General features: G+C 58.0%; 1 protein-coding gene across 3 annotated transcripts in view; it reads right to left on the bottom strand.

The window, feature by feature from the left end:
• DGKD (diacylglycerol kinase delta) overlaps positions 1-13,426 on the bottom strand; it is an 83,476-nt gene that overhangs the window by 59,076 nt on the left and 10,974 nt on the right. Inside the window, exons 1-2 of one of the 3 annotated variants that reach the window (XM_054700173.1) lie at positions 9,291-9,446; positions 819-929 (exon numbers count right to left, since the gene is read on the bottom strand). In XM_054700173.1, coding sequence (XP_054556148.1) covers positions 819-911 — 93 coding nt within the window. In that variant the 5' untranslated portion in view covers positions 912-929; positions 9,291-9,446. Of the gene's footprint in view, positions 1-818; positions 930-2,570; positions 3,090-9,290; positions 9,447-13,426 lie in introns of those variants that run through there. The other 2 variants (XM_054700172.1, XM_054700171.1) reach the window with 2 other exon arrangements.

The raw sequence follows: 13,426 nt of genomic DNA, 5'->3' as shown, positions 1-13,426 counted from the left end.
ACCACGCTCACCTCCTGTGCACCTCCAGCGCCCCCTGTGCTAAGAGGACCCACCCGATCAGGAACGGAGGGAGGAAACACTAACAGCTAAAGGAGACTGAGCCTTTGCAGCTCCTTCCCCCACCACGATGCAGAACTGAAATAACTACAGGGTTTTTAAAAATAAGGGATGTGGTCAGAACCCTTTCTTACCAAATTGCTCTGTTCAATTTCAGAGCACCGACTCTCCAGGGATACCTCACAAAATATAAATGATTCCTATTCCAAATTTTTCTCTACCAAAATATCAGTAGTGACAGTAACCCCGATGCCAGAACACAGGCGCTCAGAACCAGCGCGCTGGGGGCGCCAGTCCCGCTTGGGCAGCATGGGGCAGCCTGTCCACACGCCACGACCCAGCACATTTCAAAACACTTCCAGCTAGTTTCACGGGGCATGTTTATCTCCAAACTCACCAAGTCGTACAGGTCAAGTGCCTACAACTTTTTGCATGCCAATGACAGCTCTATAAAGTACTTTTTACAAGGCTCTTCCAGGTCATAATAAGAGATGGATAAGCCTGTGACGTTCTGGACAAGAGCCAACCACCACGTGGCTATCTGTGTGACACTTTCTACTCTCTCCTTCGGGAGCACAACAATAGAAGAGAAAGAATAAAAACTAATGTTTATAAGAAATAAAACATGCCCTGAGATCACCACCACCTGGCACCTGGAGCATCACAGGACGCGCAGGCAGCAACAGCCTGAGGGTGGGAGCACGTGGCCACGAGCCCACAGGCCTGGGGCCCCAGCGGGTGCTCGGACTTCACACACTCACCTTCGCAGTCTTGGCGTAGTACAGCGTGCGCCCCCGAAGCTTGAAGTACCTCCTCTTGGACCGCTGGAACGAGCTGTTCTGCTTGGTCAGCATGCCCTCCTTGATGATGGTCTGCAAGCACAGAAGCGGCTCGTGAGCCTGGTCTCCCCCAGGGTTCCCCATGGCCACGCCCCACACACTGACCCATGGGCAGGCCGTGCCGCTGCGCGTAGGCCCATGCAGCCCTCCAGGGGGCAAGGGCACCAGGGCCGGGGTGTGTGCAGGATCCACCCCGGTCCGCCTGGGGATCAGAGGGGGCGCTGAGGGACCACAGTGAGCAATGCGGAGCCAAGCACAGTCTCCAACTTCAGCATTTGGTATTTTTCAGCTATTCTTGGCCTCAACTCCGAGCTCTCTGGCCTCCTGCCATTTCTCAGGGTCCTGCTGCCAAAACTGCTGACCTACGTAGCTATGGGGTTCAGGCAGCTTCAGGCCTGCGCCCCACTCCCCTCACCCCACCAAGAAAAAAGCACCCAGCACAGTCACCAACTCCTCTCATCCCGGCAGCCTGGTCCATCCATCCTGGAGATGCGGACAGCCCAGAAGGGGAACAAGGCTGTTCCAGACACCTGCTGAGTCCAGGACGCCCCACAGAGCAGGGGCTCCTCGTCCACTACACACCATGAGCCACAAACACCATCAAAAGGGAAAAATCGCAGGGTGACTGGAACTGGCCCTGGGCACACAAGCACCTGGCGCACCCCACCTGACCTGCCGCCAGGTCCCGCCAAGGAGCAGAGGCAGAACTGACAAGACAGCTGTTCGGAGTCGAGAGCGGGGGCTCAGAGAAGCCTTTCTTAATTACCTAATCGCACGCGGCTCTGCTTTTAGTGACTTTGGTAAAAGTACCTTTAAGGAGTATTTAGGCATCTGTGGCCACTTAAAACATAAGATGAAACCAGACACAGTAACCTCAGGTCGTCCCAAGGCGTCAGAAGCCCGGCCCTCCATCAGCCCACTCCTGAGTGTGTGGAGGGGGTGAACACCACACAGGCCTGTCTTGCTAGAGAAACCCGCTGAAGAGGGTCCCTGACCCACCAACAGCACTGCACGGGCCAGGACCCCCATCTAAGCAGCACGACACTCAGGGTGTCCTAAGGAGGCGCAGGCAGGCTGCTCCCCAGCTTATCCCCATCACAGGACATCCTCGGCAGGGTCGGCCACAGGCACCAGCTGGTCACACCGAACCGGGTGATCAATGCTGGCCAAGCGCTGCACACAGCAGCCTCGCCAACCCCCAAGAGAACCAGTCCAAGAGAAAAACTCCCGCGGACCCCACTCGCTCTTGGGATATGCCTTCACCTCTACATAGGAAGAGGTCGCCCACTCTCCCAGCTCGCCTGCGAGGACCAAGAGGAGAGAAGAGGCACCACACATTCCCCAGCAGCCCGGGGGCAAGGCGGCTGGACAACAGGCAGGTCCGAGGCCTCGCCCTGCACTAAAAAAGGCTCCAGCTTTTCTCAAGAGCAGGCTGGGGGCCCGCCCGGAGCGAGGCCGCTCCCAGGCAGAAGGGGTACCCCGGGCTGACCCGACCGCTACAGATACAGCCTTTCCGCAACCTGCAGGACTGCCAGGCCGCCTCCAGACGCCAGGCCAGGAGCGCAGGGGGCTCGCACGTGGAGCCAGGAGCTGCCCTGCTCTGGGGAGAGCCTCTCCTCTGACCTCACAGGGCCTCGGGGTGAAGGCACCCTCCTCGCCCCCATGCTTCCTTACCTCGGCAGGGGCAGTGCTGGCTTCCATCTCTTTCCTAAATGCAAACTAAGAAAAAAAAAAAAAGACAACAAAGCCAGACCCAGAGACGTTATTAAAAGTTACTTTTAAAGGATAAATGACAAAGTATTTTTCCTTGAATCTCCTGCTAAACATCTCACACATGAAAGGAAAGTAAAATAAAACACCATCTACTCCACGGCGCGCACACATTTTTCAGAAGCGGATGAGAGCGGTGAGCTCGGGCTACCCACGGAGAGCTGCGCTTCTATTTATAGCACAAGAGAGGCAGAAAAAGACTGGTGGGTCTCGGCGGAAAGGGCTGGGGAAGAGATAAAGACCAGCGCGTCTTTGAAGCTTTCTCCGAAACAGCGTTCTCCCGACGCGTGGCTCATGAGTACGCAAACATGCTACAGGGTATTTTTAAACACTCAGTCCAAAGCAATGGACTGAAAGTGGCCGAGAAAACAACCCCCCGAACAGGCTGCTGTTCTGCATCTGGCAGCCGGGGCCACAGGCACCCACAGGAAACGGCCTGGCCAGCAGGCCCCCCACAGCCAGGGAGCGAGCACCAGGAGCCACACCCAGGGAGCGAGCACCCTGGACCAGGGCAGCTGGCCGGGGCAGGCTCCGGGGACCAGGCCTCTGCACCTTGGGGGCCATCGGGGACAGGAAAGGCCAGGTTGGAGATGCAAGGGCGGCAGGCAGGGAGGTGGGCGGCCCTCCCCCAGCTCCCAGGGGAGGCAGGGCCGCACAGCCCCAGGGACAAAGCCTGGCAGAGCGCTCAGCCATGGTGCCACGCCCCCCCCCCTGCACCCCCACCCCAGGGAGACCGCCCAGGCACCCGCTGCACTGAGCCAGCTGGATCAGGAGCAATGACACTAAATGGGGCGTTGGGGGGGGGCGGGGGGTGCAGAGAGAACCGGCGCCTGGTCAACAGGCGCACTCTGCCTGCAAGGGGCTGCCGCAGGGGAGCCTGCACAGGCGGGAGCTCCTTCCCTCCCAGACTCCGCTCGCACCAGATCAAATGAGCTGTCGGCGAGGGGTGAGCCCACAGAGGGCATGGGTTGGAATTTTTAACGCATGGGTCGTTCAGCTCTTGACAAAGTCACACTGCGCAGCGCACCTCACTTCCTGGCCCCGCCACCGCGGACCGCCAGGCCATGCGGGCCGTGGACCCTCCGTGGGTGCCAGGCCTCGCCGGGCAGCCCGCTCACTCCCGCCATCAGCCATGCTGTGAGGACCCTGCGCACGTCCTGGAGCAAGGGGCAGCAGTGAACTTGGGGATCACAGGGAGCTAGCAAGGGACCAGGCAGCAACGGGGCTGGGCCAGCCGCTGCCGAAGGGGCCCTCGCCTCACGCCGCAGGCAGGGCAGCCCCAGGGGCCAGCAGAGGGAAGGCGACACCTGGAAACCAGCAGACGACACAGAAGTTCGTTACGATCGGGAAAGGTTTCTTGAATGGGATTCAAAAATACTTAGCACAGACTCTAAAAGTGCCAGAGCCAACTATATTGCAAACGGGAACTTGTGCCCTCCGAAGACAGTTTACTGAGGAAGAGAAATGCCGGGGGCTGGGAGGAGACACGTGCACCATGCCGAGCGCAAGGCCACACACACAACACGGTAACAAAGACAAAGAAACCCCAAAAGGAAAACTGGCAACAGGCACGGTTGGGAGTTGGTCAGCAGCGTGGGGAACGAGCCGCTGACCCCGGGAACACCGGGCTGGGCAGAGAGCAGCCCGAGGGACACCGCAGTGCCGAGACGGGCTCACACAGGGGCAGCCGCCGCTCAGGCTGACACGTGTCGTTCGGCAGGTAAAGAGATGTGGGGAAATAATGTCACCCGTCCTCAGACAGACGTCAAATCCCAGGGAGAGCTGCACGGAGGCTGTTGTGCCCAGTGCAGGTTTGAGGGCCTGGCCCCTGCAGGGCTCAGGGGCCGAGTGAGGAAAGAGCCAAGCCCAGCGAAAAGCTCACTTCTCAGCCATCTGTCCTAAAACCTTTTCAGGCCTCAACAAAAAAATTACATAAGCCTGGGGCAGGCGACAGCACCCGAGCCCAGAGTCAGAACAAGCGGGGGGAGTTAACAGAACACTGTGACCCGGGAGAGCATGGACTGTTCAGGGGGAGACGCCAGTAGAACTCACCACCATAGGTTTGCATGTCACTTGAACTTTTCGGGGGCATTTTTACACCTATTTGCCTTCTTAACAGAACAAACACTCATGGGCTGTGAGACAGACGCTAATTCACCAAATGACAAATGAGAGGCCGGTCTTGAGAGCCCGGGCCAGGCACCCAAGGCAAGAGAGTTAACAACAGGCCACGAGAGAAATGCCAGGCCTCTGCTCTCCAGCCTTCTCCCAGGGCTCGGTTTATGAATACTATAGTTCAAAAACAGGAAGCAATCAAACACTCATTTGTTCACAAAACACAGAGCGGACAACACGCCCTGGACCTTCAGCCCCTTAAAGCGCCTCTGAGCATGAGAGCAGCCACCAGGCACACAGGGGCCATTTTCGCCTCAGAGCCCACCCCAGTTCAAGGCAGGTAGTAATGGCCACGTTAGAGATCAGGGAACTAAGGGCCAAATTAAGTCACTCACTCAAGGCCACACAGCTAGGAATGGGAGAGAAGGAATTCAAAGTTCAGACCCAGAACCGGGCCAAAACTATTTGTTGACAAAATGAAACCAAAATGAAAAGCTACTCTTAACCATGATTTAACCCAGTTAGGCAAAGGTAAGTTCCTTGATACATTCAGAACACCACCCACAAGTTCACCCTGACTCAATCACCTGCAATTATCCAGGTGCCAATGGCTACTGGGTCTGACGTGCAGAGCGGGCACAAGGCACAACTGGAGACGCCTCTCAAGCCTGCAGGGCCAGGGTAGGCCCAGCATCTGGTCCTGCCAGCGTGACAGAGTTCCCCACACCCACAAAGATCCCCAAAGACACCAAATCACAGAAAAAGGACAACCACCGTTTCCTTACCAATAGAGAAAACTCAACTTCCCCGGTCCCACCACCCTGGGGGGCCCTCCTTCAATGCACTATCTGTGAAATTAAAAGCTACCAGGTCCCAGGGCCCCCAAGTCATTAAAGGTTCCACTGACAGAAAGGGAGGCACCTCACTGCTGTCCCCACTAATACAAGGAAGGACTGACCAGGAAAGCCAAAAGTGGTGCCACAGTGCAATGACCAAATCCCCCAAAAGAGCTGGAGCTCATACCCACTCCCCCTAGGTTTGGAGCCACCTGTATTACTGGGTGTGCCTCCCCACCCACCCCCTTGGGCAAGCAGGCCAGACCCAGTGCAGCCAGTTATCACAGCCCTGCCCCCACTCAGGCCACACCATTCAGCCTCACCAGAGCCAGCAACACATGTCCTGCTGGGGCTGGGGAAGTCACTTTACTGATACATGGATGCACGAGACTTCAACTACCCCCCACTTCTTGCTGTGAATGGAGACGCACTGTCTAGAGTTGGAGCCACCACCTAAGTCCAGGAGGCAGTGAGCCAACCTGAAAGGGGCGGCAGAGGGGTAGCAATGACCTCTGCCAGCACCCTGCAGCCGCCCCGGCACCCCTGTGGCATCAAGGTGGGCTGCTGGTCAGCTCCCGAGGGGTCACTGCCAGCGGCTCTGTCCCCAGTTGAGTGTGGGTCCCAGAGGCAAGCCCTGTCCCCGAAACATGGCTCAGCCAAGGAAGTTTCCTCTCAACCTGCTCCCACCAGCTACGTCCTCGCTGGCTGACCGCGTCATCAAAGCTGACAGCAGTTTCAGGCGTACCAACTCATTCCACCTCGCTCCATTCCAACTGGTCACCAGCAGCCCCAATTTTACTTGTTAAAACAACTGAAGAGCCTGACCCGTCCTCAGCCTCTGCCAACTACTAGGTCTGGACCCCTTCAGGACTGGCTACCCTGTCTTCTGTCTCTCAAGGGTGACCCAGAAAACGTGCATCAGGGCCTTCTGGGATGCCTGTTACAAAGCAGATCACAGCTCGGGGATCCTGGGACAGGAAGTTCTGACCACAACCCAGGTGGCACCCTCCTTCCCCATCCCCCACCCCTCCTCCACCTGCAGCTGGCTCCGGCTCCACTCCACTGCAGCACAACACCCTAGCAGGCTGGGGGGCACAGACAGCTGGGCCCACCCAGCAGTGCAACCAGAATCCTGGGGATTTGGGGTTCAAGTCAGTGCCCTGGCCTGCAAAGGGGTCCAGGGCACCCATGACCCTCCCCTGGCTTCCGTGGTCTCCTCCACAGCCCCCTGGGCTCTTGCACAGGCCCCTGGGCCACCCCCAGCCAGGGCCCTCTACTTCAACCCCACACAAGCACACCCTCAGGCACACCCTTCCTCTGCGTGGGCATCCTATAGCAGCTGGAAAACTTGTGCCGGAGACCCATGTCAAATGCCACCAACACGGGAGCTGCACGCACCCAGCAGAGCACTCGGCCTGGGCTCCACAAGCCCACAGTCTCGGCCCTCCCCCCACCAGGGCATCCAGGGGCTACCTGGTGGCCAGCACAGGGCATTCTGGCAAAACCTTTTACAAAACATTGTGCAGGGTCCATAACCCTAGATCCATAAAGAGCTTCTGAAAATTGAGAACCTGAGGAAAAAAAGGTTAAAAATCTGAACATTTTACCAAAAATTAAAGGGCCTCCCTCGTGGCACAAGGGGTTAAGCACAGCACTGTGAAGCAACCCACGGCTGCTGCAACACGAGTTTAATCCCGGCCAGGGAGCAACCCACATGGCGCAGCAGACCTCTCCTGACTCACCCGCTGCTCCCCTCAGCAGTGGATTTCAGTAGACCCGCCTGTTCCGGTCCCCACTCCATCTCTGGTGAATCCTCTCAACCCCTGCATCTCTGGCCTGTGCCCCAGTTCTCGTATGCATAAATAAATAAATCTTAAAAAAAAAAATTTAAGTTCATGCATGTACTGTACTGCTTTTAAATCTTTGAGCAGAAACAGTGGAAGGATGAGCCAGAATAATGAAATAATGAAGACGATGAAATGGTTCCCCAGAGGGGAGGATGGCAGGCCTCTGGGAAGACCCAGCAACCAGGGAGCCAGGCTGGCAGGCCTGAGGGCCTGCTGGAGACCACGGCCCTCCAGAAGGCGCCCAGAAACACAGGCACAGACCCCGGGCTCCACCTGGCTGTCCCAGCAGGTCACCCTCACCCACCGGGGGCCACCCCACTTCCCTTCTCGAGAAGCAGAGTCTGGAGAGGACCCGCGTCTACCGAGAAGGGACAGGTGTGGGTACAGCCCCAGGGCTGCCTGCATTCAGCTCTCTCCATACTTTCACGAACCAAAAAACAACAGGCTTGCAAAAAGGCCTTCTTGGCCGTTCTTTCTTTTTACAAGACAGATAAACTATAGTCGTAACTGTAGTCATAAACCACCCTACTTTCTGGGGGGCACACCCATCCTCACCACCACGAAGGATGAATCTGAGCCCCCCAAGCAAAAGCCACGTCTCTCACACACACACACACCTCGCACAGTGACAGTTACACAGTCACACACACAACCACACACGCAGTGACACACACACTGGGGGCCAACAAGGCCCAGGGCCCCTCAGCCTCTGTGCGCCCAGAGCACAGCGCAGCTCCCGTGGCTGCGGCATGAAAGGCCTCCAGTCCAACAAATATTTATCGAGCACTTGAAGGCAGGCGTGCTGGGAATGTGGCGATGAGGCAGGACCCTTGACCTCTAAGGCACTGCGGCTGACAGAAGGCGACTTCCACAGAGTGAAAAGTGCTTCGGAATCTGCTTGAAATGCTCAGAAAAAAGTTGGGGTGCCGAACTGGGGACAGAGGAAACAACACAAGCGAAGGCTGATGGCTGCTTAGTGCGGGTGATGGATGAAACTCCTCGCCCTCCTTTTGTGCACGTCTGGAAATTTCCACCGCAGCGCAGACAGGGTGCTGGAGAAACTCGGCAGCCGCGGCCCCCACCCACAGGCGCCGGGGCACGCGCTGGGGACGGCGGGCGGCACGGGCCGTCGCTGCAGGCCGCCGGCGGAGCCCGCCGCGCCCCGTGCTCGGGTAACACCCCTGCGCCGCCCGTGTGCTGCCCCGACGCGGGCCGGGAACGTGGGCGCCGAGGCCCGGCTCCCCTCGCCCCTCCCCACCCTCGCGCGGGCCAGGGACGCCGACGGCACAGGACGCGTCTGAGAAACTGAGAAACTGAGCGCGGCGCCTGGGATCGCCTCATGCACATCAAGGCCCTGAACCCCCCCCCACCCCCCCGCTTCGAGAAGTTTCCGTTTCGTCAGCACAAGAGTCAGAAGTGGAGACGAGGGAAGCGAGGGCCGCGCAGGCCCCGCCCCGCGCGCTCCTCACGCGGCGGCTCCTCACGCGGCGGCTCCTCACGCGGCGGCTCCTCACGCGGCGGCTCCTCACGCGGCGGCTCCTCACGCGGCGGCTCCTCACGCGGCGGCTCCTCACGCGGCGCTGACGCCGGGACTGAGGACCAGGCCGGAGAGGGGGTGCGGGCGGGGGCGCCCCCGTCCGTGTCCAGCCCACACCCCCACGGCCAAGGGCGACGCGCCCCGCACGCTTCTTCCAGAAAACGCAGGAAAATGAAAAAACAAGCCAACCCCCAGGCCCCCCCCCCGTGACGCACGCGGGGCGTCCTGGTCGCCACCTCCCTCCTCGATGGGCCCCCGCGAGCCAGCACCGGAGGCCGGCCCGGCTCACCCCCTCCGCGGCCACCGCCGAGGCCGTCAGCCCGCGTCCTCAGCCGGGCTTCAGGGCGGGTGATGTTCACACTCGACGGCGCGACAAACACTTTCTCCGCCGCGCCGCCGCCATCTTCGGGGCGGTTTCCTCAGCGTGGCGTCCCCGTGGGCGTGCGGAGCCGGCAGGGCGCCGGGCCTGGAGTTTTCACTCACGTCACCGCCGCCCCCCCCACACCCCGCGGCCGCCCACGCGTGCGGCGGGGAGGGGCGCGCGGGCCACCAGCTGCGCGAGGGGCGGCCGCGTCCCTCCTCCAGGGAGGGCGACAGAGGCCGACGCACCCGGGGCGCCCGGCCCCGCTGGTGTTCGGGGAGACGCCGGCAGCCCCAGAGGAGAGCCACAACCACATGAAAAAAACAGAGAAAACGAGTTCACAATTCCGTTAGAAACACAAGCCGCAGGCTTCGTGGAAACCGTCTGGGGTCCCGCAGGAGGGAAAGCACAGAACCCCCGGCCGTTCTGCGCCCAGCGTCCGCTGAGAACAGGCGCCCAGGCAGCGCTCTGTCCCGCAGCTCTGTTCGCAGTCACCGTGGAGGAAAAGGACTCCAATGTCAACCGACAGCGGGACGTCGCTCAGCCACACGGAGGAGGCGCGCGCTGGCGGCCGCCCCGGACGCGGTTGAGAGACACTGCGGGCGCGTGAGGGGGACCCCAGGCCCGTGAACTGCCCAGAACAGGCAAATCCACAAAGACAGAAAGCAGATTCATTGTTGCCCGAGGTGGGGGAGGGCAGGGCTGAGGGGATAAAAATGTTCTAGAACTGAACAGTGGCAATAAGCGTTGTTTATGTACTTAATGCCACAGAGCTGTACCCTTTAAAATGGTTAAAATGGCAAATTAAAAACAAGAAACAATAGCGGCCCCTTCCTTCCTGCCACAAGGACAGTGTGCTGTCAGGCCCGGGTGCGTCTTGCCACCGTGGGCCCGAGCAGCAGGCTGGACCCCCGCCAGCACCCCGCCCCTCCCACGAGCAGAGCTGAGCCACCGGCAGCCCGTGGCCTGACAAGGTCCCTCTGAGGCGGGGCTCAGCCAAGGGCAGTTCAAACCCACAGGCAGACAAACACCACTCCAGGACTGAAAAATCAAAACAAAAAAGTGGGTGTGGGTATTGTAGATACCCCACCAAGCACACGCATAGATCAGAAATAAATTCTTCCAGAAAAGCCAAGACCACATAGGAAAATGTGTGCTGCTTGTTGCTAAGATCACAGGAAGACATCGCCTCTATTAAAAATTAAAAATGATGAAGTGTAGGAAGCACCAAAGTGAATGCAGGATGAAATGAAGAAACGAGTTAAAATACAGCCCAGACAAGCAAAGGAGGGACGAGTAAGCACACAGACAGCACGCGACCCGCTGCCAGGGCCCGCGGGAAACACCGCCCGTGACCCCAGGCCATGGGAGAGAAGCACATGGTCCTAAGGACCCCCTAAAAGGAACACAAAATAAATGGGTATGCAAGAAGAGACCAAAGCTCTCCTCATTTCAATACACCCCAAAAAGGGGAGCAAAGACCTGCCAGCCCAGGCGCTGAGGCGCAGCACAGCTGTCCTGGAGAGGAAGGACAGTCGCCCACCTCCAGGCTAAGACTGAGAGACTGCGGAGCCCAGCAAGCCCTCAACAGCCACAGAACCAGCTTGAAGGAGATTATCTGGGGAAATGGAGACAATGTGACCACCAAGGAAAATGACTGTAAAACACAGAATAAGAATAGTTGTGAATGCGGGGGGGGGGGGGGGGGGAACGGGACACATTTGACTCCATCCAGGAGCTATTCTACCAAATCCTTACTTTGAAAATTGGCAATTAAATGGGAAGAATCCAGCAATTACCCTGCCTTTTTTGGAGGAATTACAGTCCTGCCCCGTTGCAGGGGAAGAACTTACAGGAGCCAACGACAAATGTGGACGGCGCCGTGGAATGGAGGGGCACGGGGGGAGGGTATCTGTCTTCTCAAAATGTCACAGTGGCGCATCATGAACATGCACACTGAGCACCGTGAGGTGGAAAGTCGGTGGGGAGATGTGCACAGGAATCACTGGTTGGGGTTTGGGCCTGAGACCCTCAGCGTCCGCGTGCATGAGGCTCCCTGATTCTTCGCTCGGTGCCATGCGGCGCTTGGAAGGTCTCGCGGAAACACGCTGCCTTTGGATAGCGAAGGAAACCTGCAGCAACGTTTCGCCCTCATTTTACAAATGAAAACACGGAAGGTCAGAGCCCGAGGCCCGGGGGTGTGGGTCGGAGCAGTCAGGTTACTGCCCGACTGCAGAGGGGGATCCTTCATAGCCAATGGGAAGATCTGCTGTCGGCACCGAAACCAACCAAACCCAGGGGCGGCAGAGCCACAGGTGGGCCCAAGGGGACAGGGCACTGGCACCCAGGAGAGCTGCCAGAACGTCGACCTGCAAACAGCACAGCCCTCTCGCTTCCGCCTTATGGCAAATACAGAGGGAGAAGATATAAAAGAAACCACGAGGAAGCAATCCTACCGTCCAGAAGCAGATTTTACAAGACCACAGCCCTTGTCTCTGTAAAAAGGTCTGCTTCAAGGCTGGGCAGGGGGCGCAGGGGCGGCGGGGTACTCTTATTCTAAGAGATACAACCACCAGATACAACGCATGACTTCTGACTGACATTTTTGGTTCAACTGGGGAAATCTGAAAATGACAGGGATATCAGATATCAGGAAATTTCGATGGACTTCTCAGATGTGAGACAGAGGGGAGGCTACGCGCTGAGGTGTTTAGCCGTGACAACTGTCTGAAAGGCTGGGCAAGTCACTTACTTACAGCCCACACAGAGAAGCAAACCCACAACACACAAAGAGCCGCCCATGCTGGGAGCAAGGGCATTTGGTCTACAATGTGTTATTATTTCTTCTTAAAATTTTTCAGAATAAATTTGCTTTCCTAGCAAAGATGTTCTTCACCAAAAACTAGGGTAAGATAAAAGAGAGTTTAGTAACAGCGGAAATGCTCACTAGCATTAGAGTGAAATTCTGCATACAGATTCACCTCCGAGAAACTGAACATATCCAGAAAAAGAGTGGGAATGCTAGAGCTCGCGGAGCTGTGGGGGCTAAAGTGGAGGACTTCTCTTAAGTCCCCTCCTTCTCTGACTGGGCCTCCTCCTCTGCTCACCCCCCCCAAAAGCAGAGAGCCCTAATCTGAGGCCCTGGTCCCTATCAACCGCTCACTCTGGGGCCAAGAGGGAACTCATGGGACTGGAGGTGCCATAAAGAATCAGGAGGTCAGGGGCTCCACGGCTCACCCCAACCTGCCTAAAGGCTCCACACCTCCCTGTGGAACCCCACAGGACCTGGGAAAGCAGGCAGCAGGGGAGCAGGGGCCTCTGCAGAGCCAGCTCCCCCTCCTCCCAGAGGGGAGCTCCACAGCAGCTGCCAGGGGGCCCACCAGCCTCCTCTCCCAGCACTCATCAAGCCCTGCCCAGCCCCTGCTCTCCACCACCCCACCTCAACCCTGGCCGGGGCCACCAATATCCTCTCACACGGGTCCACCACACCCACTCGGGCAGCCACAACACAGCCGGAGCACCTTCTCAACCTGCATCAGGTTATGTATGGCCCTTCCTAAAATAAAGCCAACAGTGTCCCACTACTCCAGAGCTCCCCGCCGTGGCTTCCTCCCCAGCCTCCCACCTGTCACCATCAAGGCTTCGCCACTCAACAGCTGCTTCACCAATTTTCTCTCAGCCTCTGGATTTGCCAGAGGCCCCTCCGGCCCCAGGGCCTTTGCATACTTCTTTGACCAAGTACCTCCTCATTCCTTTATCAATCCGTTCCAAAAAAGCCTTTCCAATACAGCACACAGAGAGATAAGTCCACAAAACAAAAATGCAGAATCATCACAAACAGAACCCAAGTGAGCACCACGGAGGTCAAGGGCACCGCCAGCACTCAGAGACCTCCATGGCTGCCCGCCTCTTCCTGTCATCCAGATGTCTCTGGGAATCCTCTGCTTGCAGAAAGCTTAAATACTTTAACATAGTCCCCCTGTCATGAACTTGAGATAAATGGAACATTACAGGATGTATTTTCTTGTCTGGCTTTTCTGACTCAACGTGAATGCTTGACTGAT

Source organism: Talpa occidentalis, unplaced genomic scaffold (genome assembly GCF_014898055.3).
Source record: "Talpa occidentalis isolate TD23 unplaced genomic scaffold, MPIMG_talOcc4v2.1 talOcc4.3, whole genome shotgun sequence".
Taxonomy (NCBI): Eukaryota; Metazoa; Chordata; class Mammalia; order Eulipotyphla; family Talpidae; genus Talpa; species Talpa occidentalis.
Note: the sequence above shows the minus strand (reverse complement) of the source record. Positions and strands in the feature narration are given on the sequence as shown.